General features: G+C 43.5%; 2 protein-coding genes across 3 annotated transcripts; one reads left to right on the top strand and one right to left on the bottom strand.

Annotated features, from left to right (window-relative positions):
• Positions 1 to 524: 524 nt before the first annotated feature.
• On the top strand, positions 525 to 3902 carry LOC142381787 (interleukin-17F-like). The gene is made up of 3 exons (XM_075467429.1): positions 525 to 581; positions 3261 to 3448; positions 3525 to 3902. Exons 1-3 carry the CDS (start codon positions 549 to 551, stop codon positions 3772 to 3774), a joined length of 471 nt encoding a protein of 156 aa, XP_075323544.1. The 5' UTR covers positions 525 to 548; the 3' UTR covers positions 3775 to 3902.
• Positions 3903 to 4297: 395 nt separating this feature from the next.
• stmn4l (stathmin-like 4, like) lies at positions 4298 to 13171 on the bottom strand. 2 transcript variants are annotated; one of them, XM_075468619.1, is made up of 7 exons: positions 12869 to 13171; positions 11005 to 11072; positions 10400 to 10495; positions 8195 to 8403; positions 7648 to 7812; positions 7540 to 7557; positions 4298 to 6411 (listed from the first exon to the last, which is right to left on the bottom strand). In XM_075468619.1, exons 2-7 carry the CDS (start codon positions 11015 to 11017, stop codon positions 6403 to 6405), a joined length of 510 nt encoding a protein of 169 aa, XP_075324734.1. In that variant the 5' UTR covers positions 11018 to 11072; positions 12869 to 13171; the 3' UTR covers positions 4298 to 6402. The 2 variants fall into 2 exon arrangements, with proteins under 2 accessions (XP_075324734.1, XP_075324727.1); XM_075468612.1 differs by having other exon boundaries at positions 8195 to 8406; positions 12869 to 13169.
• Between the last annotated feature and the right edge of the window lie 2666 nt (positions 13172 to 15837).

Raw genomic sequence — 15837 nt, 5'->3', positions numbered from 1 at the left:
AAATGAAACATAAAGATAAATCTAACAAAGTTCGGAGCAACGACAGAGAAAAGTCATGTTATTCCATCTCAGACTCTGCGTAATGTGAAACAACGACATGCCATTAAAGGCCCGAAGAAGGTTTCACAACTCTTTAAGAAACGGCGCCGAGAGTTCAAATGTTCACAAGTGTCGCAACGTGCAGCAGAATTCAAACCGAATCATCGACTTTCCTGCTTTAAAGAGGTAGATGTGACCTAGAAAAGCTGCTGCAGGTCCGTGTGTGCAGAATAACGTCAGGTGTGAAAGTGGGTCGACCTTCAGGCTTCGTCATGCATTCTGGTGGCTGCGGTTTACAGAGGAGGATCAAAGGCAGACAGGTGGTGCCATCATCACAGGAGGTGTGACCCCGCGGCCGATCAGGATAAAACCCCGAGCAGCGAAAGCTGGAGTCCATCAGAACACCGGCGCACCTCAAAGTGAGCATCAGACGATCAGCTTCTTTCTCAGACCTGCAGAGACTAACCAGGAGGCCCTCAGAGCAGCAGGAGCCAGAAGAGTTCAGCAGCATGTTGTCAGCAGCCAGCTCCTCTAAAGCCACGGTAAGGAAACCTAAAGTATGGAAGCACCAAGGGGTCAAAACTGAAGGAGCAACGAAGCCATGTGGATAAATGAGAGTGAAAAGTGTGTGAACCCCGGCTCTAAATCTGAATCCATCATCTGATGTCATCGCATTTAGAAAGTGAAGTAAAGTAGAGCGAGCTTTTTCCTTCCGGGCTCCTAAGCTTTGGAACAGTCTTCCTGTAGATATAAGACAGGCCTGCTCTGTGGATGTTTTTAAAGCTAAGCTAAAGACCCACTTGTTCACCTTGTGTTATGTGTCATGAGTGTTTTTAACTTTTTTATATGCTATTTTAACTGCCTGTACAGCACTTTGATTTGAAAGTGCTTTACAAATAAAATTATTATTATTATTATTATTATTATAGAAAGGATGAATTATTATCTTTATTATTATTATCATAAAATCTGTTCTTTTTATATTCATAATATCATCAAACTCTTAAATGTAAGATTAATACATTTTATGAATAAAATACATTTAATTCAAAGTGATTTTAAACTGTAAATTTCACACTTTCATGTGTAAAATATCCTAAATTTCTCATCTTTTAAACTACATTTAATCATCAGAAGAGTTTCTGCCTAGATGAGAAGGAGAAACAAATGTTTTTATTTAACATCTGTGCACATCTGGAGTAACTTCTCAGATATGTTTATTTAACATCAAAATCAAATCCAATTAAACCTGTTTATCTGTAGCACATTTCATGTCCAAACAGTTCAAAGAGCTTAACATAAAATAAAAGCATTGCAGCAGGGAGTGCAAGAAGCATTAAAAATACATAAAATAATATAAAGAGAAACAAATAAAATCATTTAAATGATTAAAAACAAGCAACAGTCCAGATAAGTTCAAAGATATCGTGCAGATTTCATGCATAGACACATGAGAACAGAAATGTCTTTAACCTGGATTTAAAAATGTCTCCATTTGGTGAAAGTTTAATCTCCACTGGCAGTTTGTTCCACTTGTTTGCAGCATAACAGCTAAATGCTGCTTCTCCATGTTTAGTCTGGACTCTGGACTGGACCAGCTGACCTGAGTCCTTGGATCTCAGAGCTCTGCTGGCTTTATATTCTCTGAACAGATCACAGATTGTAAACCATCAGCAGGCTTTTAAAATCTATTCTGTGACTGACTGGAAGCCAGAGTAAAGATTTTAAAGCGGCTGTGATGTGTTCAGTTCTCTTAGTCCGGGTTAAAACTCCAGCAGCAGCGTTCTGGATGAGCTGCAGATGTTTAATGCTCTTTTTGGGAAGTCCAGTTAAAAGAGCGTTACAGTGATGGAGTCTGCTGGAGATGAATGCATGGATGAGTTTCTCCTGGTCTGTTTGGGAGAGGAAACCTTTAATTCTGTTGATGTTTCTGAGGTGGTAAAAAGCTGCCTTGGTGACAGCTTTGATGTGGCTGCTGAAAGTCAGATCTGAGTCTATCAACACTCTGAGGTTACCGACTTGGTCAGTGATTGTAAGGTCCCGAGTCTCAAGATATGTACCAAAGCTGACCCTCTTCTCTTTGCTACCAAACAGGATGATCTCAGTTTGGTCTTCATTTAATTGTAGAAAATTCTCTCTCATCCAGGTGTTTACTTCCTCCAGACACTGACACAGTACGTCTGCTGGGCTGCAGTCGCCATGGTGACAGAGACACATAAAGTTGTGTATCGTCTGCATAACTGTGATAATTGATGTTAAAGTTCTGCAATATCTGACCCAAAGGGAGCATATACAAGTTAAACAGAAGAGGTCCAAGAATTGACCCCTGGGGGACTCCACAAGTCATGGCCACTCGCTCAGATTCATAGCTGCCAATAGTAACAAAATAACTCCGGCCTTCTAAGTAGGACCTGAACCAGTTAAGGACCGCTCCAGAAAGTCCAACCCAGTTTTCCAGCCTGTGCAACAGGATTCTGTGATCTACAGTATCAAACGCAGCGCTGAGGTCCAACAGAACCAGGACTGAAACATTACCAGAATCAGTATTCAACCTGATGTCGTTTAACACTTTGACCAGAGCTGTTTCAGTGCTGTGATGACGTCTGAAGCCTGATTGAAAGTTATCAAGACTTCCACTTTCATTCAGAAAGTCGTTGAGCTGGTTAAATACAACTTTCTCAATAATCTTAGATATAAAAGAGAGATTAGAGACAGGTCTGTAGTTGTTCATCATAGAGGCATCTAGAGTTCTCTTCTTTAGGAGGGGCTTAATGGCAGCTGTCTTTAGTGACTTGGGAAAAATGCCTGATGCCAGTGAGCTGTTAACTATTCGTAGGAGATCACTTTCTACTGAGGTAAAAACAGATTTTAAAAAGTCGGATGGTATTATGTCCAGAGAACAAGTTGTTGATTTCAGCTGCCGAACTGTTTCCTCTAGGATTTTTAAATCAACAATATTAAATTGTGACATAACGTCAGAGTTATTTCTAGGTTTTAGACACAGATTAGTTGAATGTTTTGTCTAATAGTTTTGATTTTTTTTGGCTAAAAAAGTTGGCAAATTCGTTGCATTTCTCAGTGGAGAGGAGGTCTGGGTTTGACTGTTTAGGAGGATTTGTGAGTTTTTCAACCATAGCAAACAGAGTTGGAGAATTGTTGACATTCAATGTGCACATCAGGAGTAACTTCTCACATGTTTATTTAACATCTGTGCACATCAGGCTGTGCGTGCCGTCCTGATGATGATGATGATGATGATGATGACATATGCAGCAGCAAAGCCCCACAAGAAGCCCTCTGGTGGTACGGCGGTAGAAACGGTCCCCCTGATGCTGGACCCCAGCACGTTGGTTCCCACCAAAAACATCCGTCCCCTGGAGAACGCCTCCATCTCTCCGTGGACCTACAAGTGAGTAACGGACTCCTGAAGCTGGGAACTCAAAGCCAGGTTCAGGTTTTTGACCCTTCTCTGTCTCCGTCTGCAGCGTCTCCACCGACAGCTCCCTCCTGACGCCGGTGGTGTCGGAGGCGCACTGTTTGCTCAAAGGCTGCCTGGACTCTGAGGGGAAGGAGGACCTGAACCTGAGGTCCAGGCCCATCATGCACCAGGTGCTGCAGCTGCGCCGGGTCAAGGCGGCGACGAGCGGCGGGCAGAGCTACCACTACCGCCTGGAGACCCGCCTGATGGCGGTGGGCTGCACCTGCGTGCGCCCCATGGTTCAGATCCAGCAGTGAGGGCGGCGGCGTGGAACCCCCCGATGGTCACGGCTCGGACGGACTGCTGTTCCCACGCGGCGCCCTGCGACCTCACACCTGTTCTGTTTGACATTTTTGAATTATTTTACAGTAGCTGAAAACTGGAGAAACTACACAACCAAACACACCCCTCAGAGGTCTCATATTTATGCTTTCTGAGGTTATTTAAGTAAGTTTTATTTAAGCGTCTCCGGCAGGTATTTATTGGTGAATCTATTCTTAAATGTTGATGTATTTATCTTGTAGCAGAGCTGTCGAGTCAATCATGCATGAAATCTGCACGCTATCTTTTAACTTATCTGGACTGTTGCTCGTTTTTAAATTAATTTAAATTATTTTATTTGTTTCTCTTTATGTTATTTTATGTATTTTTAATGCTTCTTACACTCCCTGCTGCAATGCTTTTATTATATGTGAAGCACTTTGAATTGTTTTGTACATGAAATGTGCTACAGATAAATTTGACTTGATTTTGAATAAAAAGAAAGAAAGAAACCCAACAAAGAGTTTGTTGCTGTTTTATTCAGGAATTTAAAATAGAATGTGATTTCTGTACATAGTCCTGATAAACATCTTTACAGCCGGTGAAAAGCAGCTGTAAACGCTGTGCACGCGCTCTCCTTCAGCGGCGTCGGGAGGATGTTAGAGCATCACAGGAACTCCTGCCGGCCCACAGATCTGCTGATCTCCAGAATCTGGCACTCTGCTTTCTGATTGGTTCAGCATCCAAAGTCCGCTTCTCTCCACCAAGATCATCAACAAACAGCGAGTCTGAGGCACTCTGATCCTTCGATCCAATTCATTTTCAATTCAGTTTTATTTATAAAGCGCCAAATACAACAAATAATAAAGTCCAATTCAAGCCAATTGGAATTCAATTCATTGTAATCATAATCCTCCTTCCTCCTCTGACTGTTTGGCTCCTCCCCTCATCTCACACAACCCTTCCAGGCTTTTCAGATTTAAAATCTTCACCAACAGAACCAGAACACACGTTTAATGAACTGATCCAGTTTCCTACTTTCCTCCTTATTTGTGCTTTTGATTCAATTCAATTCATTTTTATTTATATAGCGCCAAATACAACAAATGTCATCTCAAGGCACTTAGATAACATAGTCCAATTCAAGCCAATTGGAATTCAATTAATTGTAATCATAATTATTATACATAAATAATCCAATTCGTTCATATGGAGCCAATTCAAAAACAATTTCCTAGCTAAGGAAAGCAACAGATTGCACCGAAACTTTGTTTTCGGTGCAATCTCCCGTCCTGAGCGTGCCTGAGGCGACTGTGGAGAGGACAGTCTTTGAAACCAAAGAGTGGATCGAATCTATTTCACCTATAAAAGGTGTGCGGTAACCACGGTAACCACGGTGTGGCGCCCAGCTTCATGCTAAACACTGGGATGTTACCTGCTGCAACACACAACACTATTATTAAACTAAAGGCTTTTTTTTTTACAAAAGCCTTTAGTTTAATTGAAAAATCTTAAAATTATTTTTCTGTTTGTTTATTTGTTTTTTTAAATGCTAGTTTTAAAATGTAGCACTCTGAGATCATTAAGTTGATGTAAAGTGCTTTATAAATCAAATATATTTTTATTATTATTACAACACAAGCCTGAGATGCGTCAGTGGAAACAGAGAAAAAGGAATTTTTTTTTTACTCCTAATCTCTCATCTCTCGGTCTGAGTGTTTCGGATGATTCCGATCAAACTCAGACGATCTGGTTCAGAATCACCTTCTTATTTTGAAGCCTCCCTGCTGTTTGAGGCAGGCGACCGTCTTTGTTTTGGTTCTGTTGCCTTGGTTTCAGAGCCTCAGATATAACATTATGGCCCAGAGCTGCTCTGGCTCTTAACTTTCTGTCCTGCAGTTTAATTTCAGATTTTTCTCGCTTTTTCGGACTTGTTTTGGTGGTTTTCTCGGACTGGTTCTGCCTCAGACTTGCCTCTGTCTCCAACACTAATCTCATCAGAAACACCAGCTAAAACTGATCCGAACTGATCTCAGAACACTTGGACATGATCTCAACAATCAGTGTGGTTTTACGTGGTGGAAAGAAGCGTCTTTGCTGTTTGTGTTTGTACCCGCAGCTTCCACTAGGTGTCGCCACAGAGCTGCATGAGCCTCCCGAACCAAACTGTCCAGCAGGGGGAGCTGTTTCACTCAGATTGGCTGTAAATCTGCAGGCCAGCTTCTGTTTTCTGTCCCAGACACTGTTTCCTGTCATTTGTGTCCGGTTCTGGTCCGGTTTGATTGATGCTCACACAATCACACGCACATGAACACATCGGCACTGCTGGCATGGCAAAAAGAAGCAGAGTAAAACCATGGAGCGCTGGCAGAATCTGCAGCGCGCCTCCCGCTGTGACGGGTTTATCTCGTTAAAAAGAGTCCTGGGTGCAGAGGGAAGGTCGAGCGGTCGGACCGGCCCTCGGTCCACCTTCCTCTCCTGCTCTTATTCTTCTTCTTCTTCTCTCAGTTGCTTCCTGTCCAGTCTCCTGGTCGGAGCAGCGCCAGCTTCGCGGCACAAAAATCAGCTCAACAGCCCTGAAAAATGGCTTCCGTGTAAGTTCAGCTTGTGTTGTGATCAGGCCATCAGGACACCTGGAAGCAGAGAGCAGACGGGTCAGAGAAACATCTCACATCTGTGCACATCCTTCACTTTAGGAAGCAGAACTGGGCTTCGTGAGATCAGATTTTGTGTTTGGCCGACCTCTGAAAACGTGAATAAACGTGCTCATCTTGGGCTATTTATGGCTGAAAAATAACTCGTTAACAGTTTGTACTTCGACACGTTGCGTTTTTTTAAGGTTCTCTGAACTTCTGAGACGTTCCCTTTTTCATCAGGCAGGTGTTTGGACTCCTGTTTTTGGATATTTTGAGCCTCTCTGGGCCTCTCACTCAGGCTTCTTGTGTGAGTGTTTCTCAGCTTTAACAGATTTTTGGTGCCCGTCTTCTCAAAGTTTTAACTATCGCGGGTGTTTTTGGTGGAAATCGTCTTAAGTTTTGTACGTTTTTGGTATCTTTGGACCTTTTCTGCAGCTTGTTGCCATCTTTCTTTGTTTTTCTGACTCGAATCTAAATCATGTCCAACACCAACCAGCGACCGTAATGCTGTTTTCCTGCAGTGAACGTTTGAGTCTTGTTGGTTTGGTGGTTCTGTTACTTTGGTGCCGTTGACTCAGACCCAGTTTGTCTCGGTTTGGTGGCTGTAATTAAATTTCTCTGCATCTTTACTCGTGTTGTCCCCGTCTTACGGGTTTTGTGACGTGGTTTTATCTCCAGGAAGTGAGCATTTTGACCAGCTTTTCCCTGTTTGACTGTACATTGCAGGCTGTTTAATAAGCTGAATGACACTTTGGATTTTTATCTTTTCCGGTAACAGTTTGCACAAATGTTTCTGGTCTGGTTTGGTTCATTTTGCTGCTAAACTAAGCTAAGATAAACTAATTTAAGCTAAGCTAAAATAAGCTAAGCTAAGATAAGATAAGATAGGATAAGCTAATTTAAGATAAGATAAGATAAGATAAGTTAAGATAAGATAAGCTAAGCTAAGATAAGATAAGCTAAGATAAGCTAATATAAGCTAAGCTAAGCTAAGCTAAGCTAAGCTAATCACCTCCATAAGTTACAAACAGACCCGAATGAAACCAGCCTTTTTACTTTGTTTACACCGGATGTTTAGTCTGTCTACGCCCAACCAGAATCCACCTTCCTCCATCTCTTGCTCACCTCCACGATGTGCTTGTCCTGAAAAACAGACAGAAGCAGAACAGACACACGTTAATGATTTATTTCCAGACTGAATCCCCCCTCGGTGGTCCTGGTGGGGGTCCTCACCTCCTCGTGCAGCTTCTCCTGCGAGGCGTTCCGGTGCATCTGCCGCTGCTCCTTGTCGGCATCGGCGCGATGCTCCTGGCGCTCTTTGGTCAAAGCTTTCTGAGCCACCTCCCGCTCGTGCTCCCTCCTCTCGGCCAGATGCTTCAGCAGCTCCGCCTCCTGACACTGCGGAGTCAGACAGAAGGTTTTCGTTTCTACCGGGGATTTTTACGGGGCATCGAAAGTGAAGTTCATAATCCCTGATTCCACCAAATTCCACCAAAGCATGTGGAAGACTTCTGTACAATCACAAACAGATCAGTGTGTCCCTGAAAGGTGTTTACACCAGCAGGAACACTTTAAAACAACCTGTGGGGTTCCTCAGGGATCTACTGTGGGACCACAGATTTCTGTCAGTTAAAATCCAATAACTGGATAGTTCTGCAGCGATATTTCCACTGCTCTCAGGAAGAATCCTACTGGCTCTGATGAACATTTAACTTTACCTCCAGCACGAGATTAAACTTTCTGATTTTTTTTAGAAAATGTTTCCAGCCCCCCCACACACCTTCCGTCTCTCCTGAGCAGCGTCCAGTTTCTTCTGGATCTCCTCCAGTGACGGTTTCTGCCGAGGCGGCGTGGTGGCCCTCAGCTCGGGGCCGCCGTCAAAGGTGGGCGGCTTCAGGATGACCTCGAAGGCCTGGCCGCTCGCTCGCTTGCTCAGCTCGATCACCTCCATGTCCCGGATGTTGCACAGGTTCAAGTCCACCACGCCTGCTGCTGCCAGGAGAGAAGAAGACGGAGAGTTGAGCACCAGCTTTAGCTCCTCCTCTATCAGCACAAAGACAGGATGATTATAGTCGACTCTCTGAACTTCTGAAACAAGTGTTTTCAGACATGTGGAGTTATTTCTTTAGCCCTTAACATCCAGAGGTGGGTAGTAACGAGTTACATTTACTTTAGTAAGTTTTTGAAAACATTATACTACTAGTTTTAAATCTCTATATTTTTTACTTTTACTTGAGTAGATTTGTGCAGAAGAAACTGTCCTCTCAGGCTGTGTTTGAAACCGCATACTTCTCCTACTTCTCATACTAACTTTCTGAGTTAGTATGCGAGTTTGAGTAAGCGAGAAGTTCCCGGATGCATACTAGATTCTCCTAAATGTTGGTATGCATCATGAGGTTACTACTCATACTCAAACTACCCAAGATGCAACGTTACGTGACGTCGCCGATCGTCATTTCCTGTCAAAACGGCAGTTTCAAGCTAGCTACAACGAGGGTAGGTTCACTTCCTGTTTTCAAAACAAAAGCACCGATTGTATGGTAATGGGTTTCCCTATGATAAAAGGCAACGGGTATTTTATTTTGTGAAAATAACCGGAAGTGCGTTGCTCACTGCGGCTAGCTTTAGTAGCGCCGAATTCGTGGGAACAAAATTGTAAACAGCCGGTATTTTGTCAGGTTTTCAACACGTTGGGGATCTAAACGACTACTTTCTCACCTGAAAATGTTTCAAATGTTGCTAAAGTTTACAGAGTTTAGAGCTTAAGGGAAATCAGCTTCAGGCCGGCTGATTTCTGCTCGGGTAGGAGCGAAATGCATTGTGGGTAAACGCTCTGCATACTGTCTGATCGATGAGTATGCAGTATGCAGTATGTAGTATGTAGTATGCAGTTTGGAACACAGCCTTCCTCCGCTACATTAGGCTACAATGAGCTGGTTACTTTTCTTCTTACCTCTTTGGTATTCTACGCCTCATTATTTTTATCCCCCCGCGTACGCCTCATTTTAATGTTTTATTCTGACAGAGAGAGAGACTTCCACCAAAGGCTCTACCACCTGACTGTGTTCCACCAATCAGACGCAGCCGTGCGGTCTGGTCACGTGACCGTACTCGATCTCAGCGGCGGGACGGGTTAGCTTTAGCATTAGCAGTCGTAGCAAACAAAGAAAGAAACAGATGAAAAATGTCAGAACCAACGGTGGGAAATGAAGACGCAGACGAGGCCTCATACTGAAAGCATGTTTACCTTACAAAGAGGGAGAAACAGCAGCTACATTATGTGTCTTCTGTGGCAACCAAAACAAACGCACATTTCAGCAGAAACTCAACATCTAACTTGAGGAAACATGTAGCGCTAAGTTTCCTAAACTCGTTTTTCCCCCATGGATAGGTGAATGTTTGTTTTTTAGGTTACATATGGGTTACATATGTTTTAAACATTTCCTAAGGCTCTTTTATTTTTTATTGAAGTTCTTGAATTTACCTGGATTATTTTAATTTTAGCTATTTTGTAATTAATTAATTCATTTTAATTTATTTTATCAATTGGATGAACTCTAATTTGCCTAAAGATGATTATTTAGTATTTCTATCTGTCTGATTGAACGCTTGTGTTAACAAATAAATCAGACGTTACTCAGCAGTTACTCAGTACTTGAGGAGTTTTTTCACCGAGCACTTTTTTACTCTTACTCAAGTAATTATTTGGATGACTACTTTTTACTTTTACTTGAGTCATATTATTCTACAGTAACAGTACTTTTACTTGAGTACACTTTTTGGCTGCTCTACCCACCTCTGGTTAACAGGAACGGATCATATAAAGCTGCTGAAAGAAGTTTTAAGGACCAAACAGCAGATTGGGAGTTTGATTTCAGTCAAAATGTTTCTCCTGCTGTATGGACCAGGTTCAGAAGGTTTGATTCTGACACATTGAACATCAACAATGATGCTCAGAAACACGAGGAGAGCGTTGAACACTGACCTTCCTTGTTGTCCGCTGCTGCCTCTCTGGGTTCAGCCAGGATGCAGGAGCAGAACATGGACACCAGGGGGAGCTGTCGCATCTTCTCTTTGTACGCTGGAAGGTTCAGGAAAAAAAACTGTAAATACACTGGAAAAAATCAAAGTCTTACCAAGTATATTTGTCTCATTTATAGTCAAAATATCTCATTACACTTAATATAAGACACAACTGCCTAACAAGCACCATTTCAGCCAGATATAGGGACTTGTTTTAATATAATACATCTGGAATATCTTATTAAGTGAAAAAGTCTTGAAAACAAATTGTTTTGAGTCGGATTTCATATGAAACAAGCTTTTTTTTTTACATTTGAAGAGGTTTTTAAGCTAATTTCAAGATCACTTTTATCTCAAAAGTCCTAAATATCACATCTTATTTCAAGAAATCTTGACAAGCCGATTTTCACTAGTTCCATTGGCCGATTTATTTGCTTATTTCAAGCAAAAACGTCTTTTATTTGTTGTTTTTTTAAACTTATTTTTGGAGGGGCATTTTTTCCAGTGTAAAACTGTAGCAGAGTTTGAAAACAGAACAAATTCCCTGATGAAAAATCAAAGTTTTACCTGCTAGAGTCATCGTGCTGCTGCTGCTGTTTTCTGTCCAAGACACTGTGGTGAGGTAGAGTCTGTTCCTGAGGACAGAGGAGCACAAACCCGTCAGCAAAGGCAGGAACATCCAGGAGAGGTGGCTGTGTCTGCAGCACATTGGAAATCTGCATGTTTTACATGTGTTACAGCTCTAAGAATATCCGCCCTCATTCAGAAGGTCAGAATGTGCTCACGATGCAGCTTTCTCAGCCGGTGTGAGTCATTCGCTGCCTCGTTAGCTGTTCTCACATGAAAACAATCCACACAGAGTGTGAGGAGTGAATCAGCCACCGAGACACGACGCCCTGAGGGAGACTCGGCTGCACAAACACCAGGAACACTACAGCTCTGAAAGTGCACAAACACTGGAAAAAATCTAAATCTTACCAAGTATATCTGTCTCATTGAGTATCTCATTACACTTAATATCAGACACAACTGCCTAACAAGCACCATTTCAGCCAGATATAGGGACTTGTTTGAAGACAATACATCTGGAATATCTTGTTAAGTGAAAAAGTCTTGAAAACAAATTGTTTTGAGTCACATATCATATGAAACAAGCTTTTTTTTTTTACATTTGAAGAGGTTTTTAAGCTAATTTCAAGATCACTTTTATCTCAAAAGTCCTAAATATCACATCTTATTTCAAGAAATATTGACAAGCCGATTTTCACTAGTTCCATTGGCAGATTTCTTTTGGTTATTTCAAGCAAAAACGTCCTTTATTTGTTGTTTTCTTTACTTATTTTTGGAGGGGCATTTTTTCCAGTGCAGTGCTCGAACGTTACAGCAACGTGAGCTTCGAACTGCTGCTGAGCTCAAACACGTTTAGCTCCAAAACTCCAAAACTCAAACGGATTCTGAATGAAAACTCAGGCAAAAAAGGAAGATCTTCCAACAGGGAAGAGGAAATGATCAACATTTGCATTTGTTCTGATGAAAAACACCCCAGAAACTCACAGATTTATCCACCATCAGACGCTCAAACTGAGGCTGAAGTCGTTCAGCTGCAGGTTTAAGGCAGCAAATCACCACCCAAAGTTGTTGGCTGTGAGATTTCTTCAGTTTTATCTGTGCTGCTTGTAAATTCAAATCAAACGCGCAGGCGGAGAAATCTTCTCCTCTGAGGTCTGAACAACGTCGAAGCCTACAGGATTCAGAACTCAAGCTTTCATGTTTGCATGTTTTCTGCAGAAAAAGGACTAAAATCATCAACCTCCCCCATAAAAAACAAGGTTAGAAATCTGTGTGTGTGTGTGTGTGTGTCAGCGTGCACGAGCGTGCACGTGTGTGTGTGCATGTGTGTGAAGGCAGCGAGCGATGATGTCATTGTTGACAGTGAGCTCACCGTCTTCTGCAGAGACGAGCAAGTCGAGCTCAAAGTGAACAAAACCGCAAAATAACGAGAAAAAGACCAAAGATGGAGATAAAAGCAAAGATGGAGATAAAAGCAAAGATGGAGATAAAAGCAAAGATGGAGATAAAAGCAAAGATGGAGATAAAAGAGATAAAGAAAGCAGCGGGGCAGAAAAAGGAGGGAAGAGGTAAACGAGTGAAGAAGCAGAATCAGACGAGTGGAACCTGCTTTTCTTTGTGCTTTCTGAGCTAAAAATGTGAAATCAGATAAAACTGTGCAGACAAACCAAATCAAATCAGATTTATCTGTAGCACATTTCATGCACAGAACAGTTCAAAGTGCTTCATATAAAATAAAAGCGTTGCAGCAGGGAGTGGAAGAAGCATTAAAAAAACATGAGAGAATATAAAGAGAAACAAATAAAATGATTTAAATGAATTAAAAACCAGCAACAGTCCAGATAAATGAGGAGAAACTCACCCTGCAGACCGCCGCTCTGTCCTCTGAAGATCTGCAGCTCAGCAGCATCAGCACCACACAGCAGCCCGCTGCATGACATCACCGGGCAGCGCTCTGATTGGCCGGCAGCGATGCTGGGCCGTGATTGGTCCACAGGCAGAAGGAGGAGGAGGAGGAGGAGGAGGAGTGGGTTTACTTCAGAGGAATCCTCCTCAAATCTTTGATAAAAGGAGGCTCAGTGTTTCCTTCCTCGTCTCCTTTAGGACGCGCTGCAGCGTCTTTAATAAAAGGAGGCTCAGTGTTTCCTTCCTCGTCTCCTTTAGGACGCGCTGCAGCATCTTTAATAAAAGGAGGCTCAGTGTTTCCTTCCTCGTCTCCTTTAGGACTCGCTGCAGCATCTTTAATAAAAGGAGGCTCAGTGTTTCCTTCCTCGTCTCCTTTAGGACGCGCTGCAGCATCTTTAATAAAAGGAGGCTCAGTGTTTCCTTCCTCGTGTCCTTTAGGACGCGCTGCAGCATCTTTAATAAAAGGAGGCTCAGTGTTTCCTTCCTCGTCTCCTTTAGGACTCGCTGCAGCATCTTTAATAAAAGGAGGCTCAGTGTTTCCTTCCTCGTCTCCTTTAGGACGCGCTGCAGCATCTTTAATAAAAGGAGGCTCAGTGTTTCCTTCCTCGTCTCCTTTAGGACTCGCTGCAGCATCTTTAATAAAAGGAGGCTCAGTGTTTCCTTCCTCGTCTCCTTTAGGACGCGCTGCAGCATCTTTAATAAAAGGAGGCTCAGTGTTTCCTTCCTCGTCTCCTTTAGGACGCGCTGCAGCATCTTTAATAAAAGGAGGCTCAGTGTTTCCTTCCTCGTCTCCTTTAGGACTCGCTGCAGCATCTTTAATAAAAGGAGGCTCAGTGTTTCCTTCCTCGTCTCCTTTAGGACGCGCTGCAGCATCTTTAATAAAAGGAGGCTCAGTGTTTCCTTCCTCGTCTCCTTTAGGACGCGCTGCAGCATCTTTAATAAAAGGAGGCTCAGTGTTTCCTTCCTCGTCTCCTTTAGGACGCGCTGCAGCATCTTTAATAAAAGGAGGCTCAGTGTTTCCTTCCTCGTCTCCTTTAGGACGCGCTGCAGCGTCTTTAATAAAAGGAGGCTCAGTGTTTCCTTCCTCGTCTCCTTTAGGACTCGCTGCAGCATCTTTAATAAAAGGAGGCTCAGTGTTTCCTTCCTCGTGTCCTTTAGGACGCGCTGCAGCATCTTTAATAAAAGGAGGCTCAGTGTTTCCTTCCTCGTCTCCTTTAGGACTCGCTGCAGCATCTTTAATAAAAGGAGGCTCAGTGTTTCCTTCCTCGTGTCCTTTAGGACGCGCTGCAGCGTCTTTAATAAAAGGAGGCTCAGTGTTTCCTTCCTCGTCTCCTTTAGGACGCGCTGCAGCGTCTTTAATAAAAGGAGGCTCAGTGTTTCCTTCCTCGTGTCCTTTAGGACGCGCTGCAGCGTCTTTAATAAAAGGAGGCTCAGTGTTTCCTTCCTCGTGTCCTTTAGGACGCGCTGCAGCAGCATCTTTAATAAAAGGAGGCTCAGTGTTTCCTTCCCCGTCTCCTTTAGGACGCGCTGCAGCGTCTTTAATAAAAGGAGGCTCAGTGTTTCCTTCCTCGTCTCCTTTAGGACGCGCTGCAGCGTCTTTAATAAAAGGAGGCTCAGTGTTTCCTTCCTCGTCTCCTTTAGGACGTGCTGCAGCGTCTTTAATAAAAGGAGGCTCAGTGTTTCCTTCCTCGTGTCCTTTAGGACGCGCTGCAGCATCTTTAATAAAAGGAGGCTCAGTGTTTCCTTCCTCGTCTCCTTTAGGACTCGCTGCAGCATCTTTAATAAAAGGAGGCTCAGTGTTTCCTTCCTCGTCTCCTTTAGGACGCGCTGCAGCATCTTTAATAAAAGGAGGCTCAGTGTTTCCTTCCTCGTCTCCTTTAGGACGCGCTGCAGCATCTTTAATAAAAGGAGGAGGCGGAGCTACAGACTTCATGCTGAGGTGTTTTCTTTCCTTCTTCTTCTTCTGCTCGTAAGCAGCACAAACTCAGTGATGATGTCATGTTCAGATGTTCACACAGCGTTTTGTTGCTCAGTTTTCTTTTCAGAGGAAACGGTTTCATTCCCGAAACCTTCATCAGGCAGAGCCTTCAGTTATCAGGCCCCTCTCTGTGGAACCAGCTGCCAGTTTGGGAGGCAGAGCCTTCAGTTATCAGGCCCCTCTCTGTGGAACCAGCTGCCAGTTTGGGAGGCGGAGCCTTCAGTTATCAGGCCCCTCTCTGTGGAACCAGCTGCCAGTTTGGGAGGCAGAGCCTTCAGTTATCAGGCCCCTCTCTGTAGAACCAGCTGCCAGTTTGGGAGGCGGAGCCTTCAGTTGTCAGGCCCCTCTCTGTAGAACCAGCTGCCAGTTTGGGAGGCGGAGCCTTCAGTTGTCAGGCCCCTCTCTCTCCCCACAGTCGCCTCGTGCAGCTCAGGATTGGATCAGAGAGAAGTTTCAGTGCAGTGAGATGACATTTTTGTAATTTGGTGCTTTATAAATAAAAGTGAATTGAATTGAAAATCTAACTGACATTTCACCTCATCTATAGAGTTCTTTGGGGACAATTTGCTTTGAAACCCTGAGTTTCCATCAGAGGAAACGCAGGTTTGTAATGCTTCAGCATCGGCTTCGTGTTTCTGAAGAATCAACATGTGATTCACACCTGTATGTGCAGCATGAGAGGAGGAACCAGAAGCCGTTTGGTTCCCCCTCCGAGAGGAGCTGAAGCCGGCGGCTGGGAAGAGGGAGGTGGAGACCTTTCAGGTGGTTCAGTGACCCCCGACATCCTGGAGGAACCCGTCCCATCAGAACAGAACCCTTCCATCATCAGGCCCTCAGAGAGGAGGGCTGCTTTGGTTTCTCTGCACAGACAAACAGTCCCACCTCCATGTTTTCTGACAGACTGAATGTGAGGGGATCTGGTCTGATCCGGTCTGATCCGGTCTGAT

Source organism: Odontesthes bonariensis, chromosome 1, assembly GCF_027942865.1.
Source record: "Odontesthes bonariensis isolate fOdoBon6 chromosome 1, fOdoBon6.hap1, whole genome shotgun sequence".
In the NCBI taxonomy this organism is placed as follows: domain Eukaryota; kingdom Metazoa; phylum Chordata; class Actinopteri; order Atheriniformes; family Atherinopsidae; genus Odontesthes; species Odontesthes bonariensis.
This window is presented reverse-complemented; position numbering and strand designations above follow the sequence as displayed.

Coding starts and splice junctions, on each gene's coding strand:
- stmn4l (XM_075468612.1), bottom strand. Junction 8,407..10,399: donor AGCAGCGGACAACAAGGAAG/GTCAGTGTTCAA, acceptor CTCTCCTGGCAG/CAGCAGGCGTGGTGGACTTG. Junction 7,813..8,194: donor CTGCTCAGGAGAGACGGAAG/GTGTGTGGGGGG, acceptor CTGACTCCGCAG/TGTCAGGAGGCGGAGCTGCT.
- LOC142381787 (XM_075467429.1), top strand. CDS start 549: ATGTTGTCAGCAGCCAGCTCCTCTAAAGCCACG. Junction 582..3,260: donor CCAGCTCCTCTAAAGCCACG/GTAAGGAAACCT, acceptor TGTGCACATCAG/GCTGTGCGTGCCGTCCTGAT. Junction 3,449..3,524: donor ATCTCTCCGTGGACCTACAA/GTGAGTAACGGA, acceptor CTCCGTCTGCAG/CGTCTCCACCGACAGCTCCC.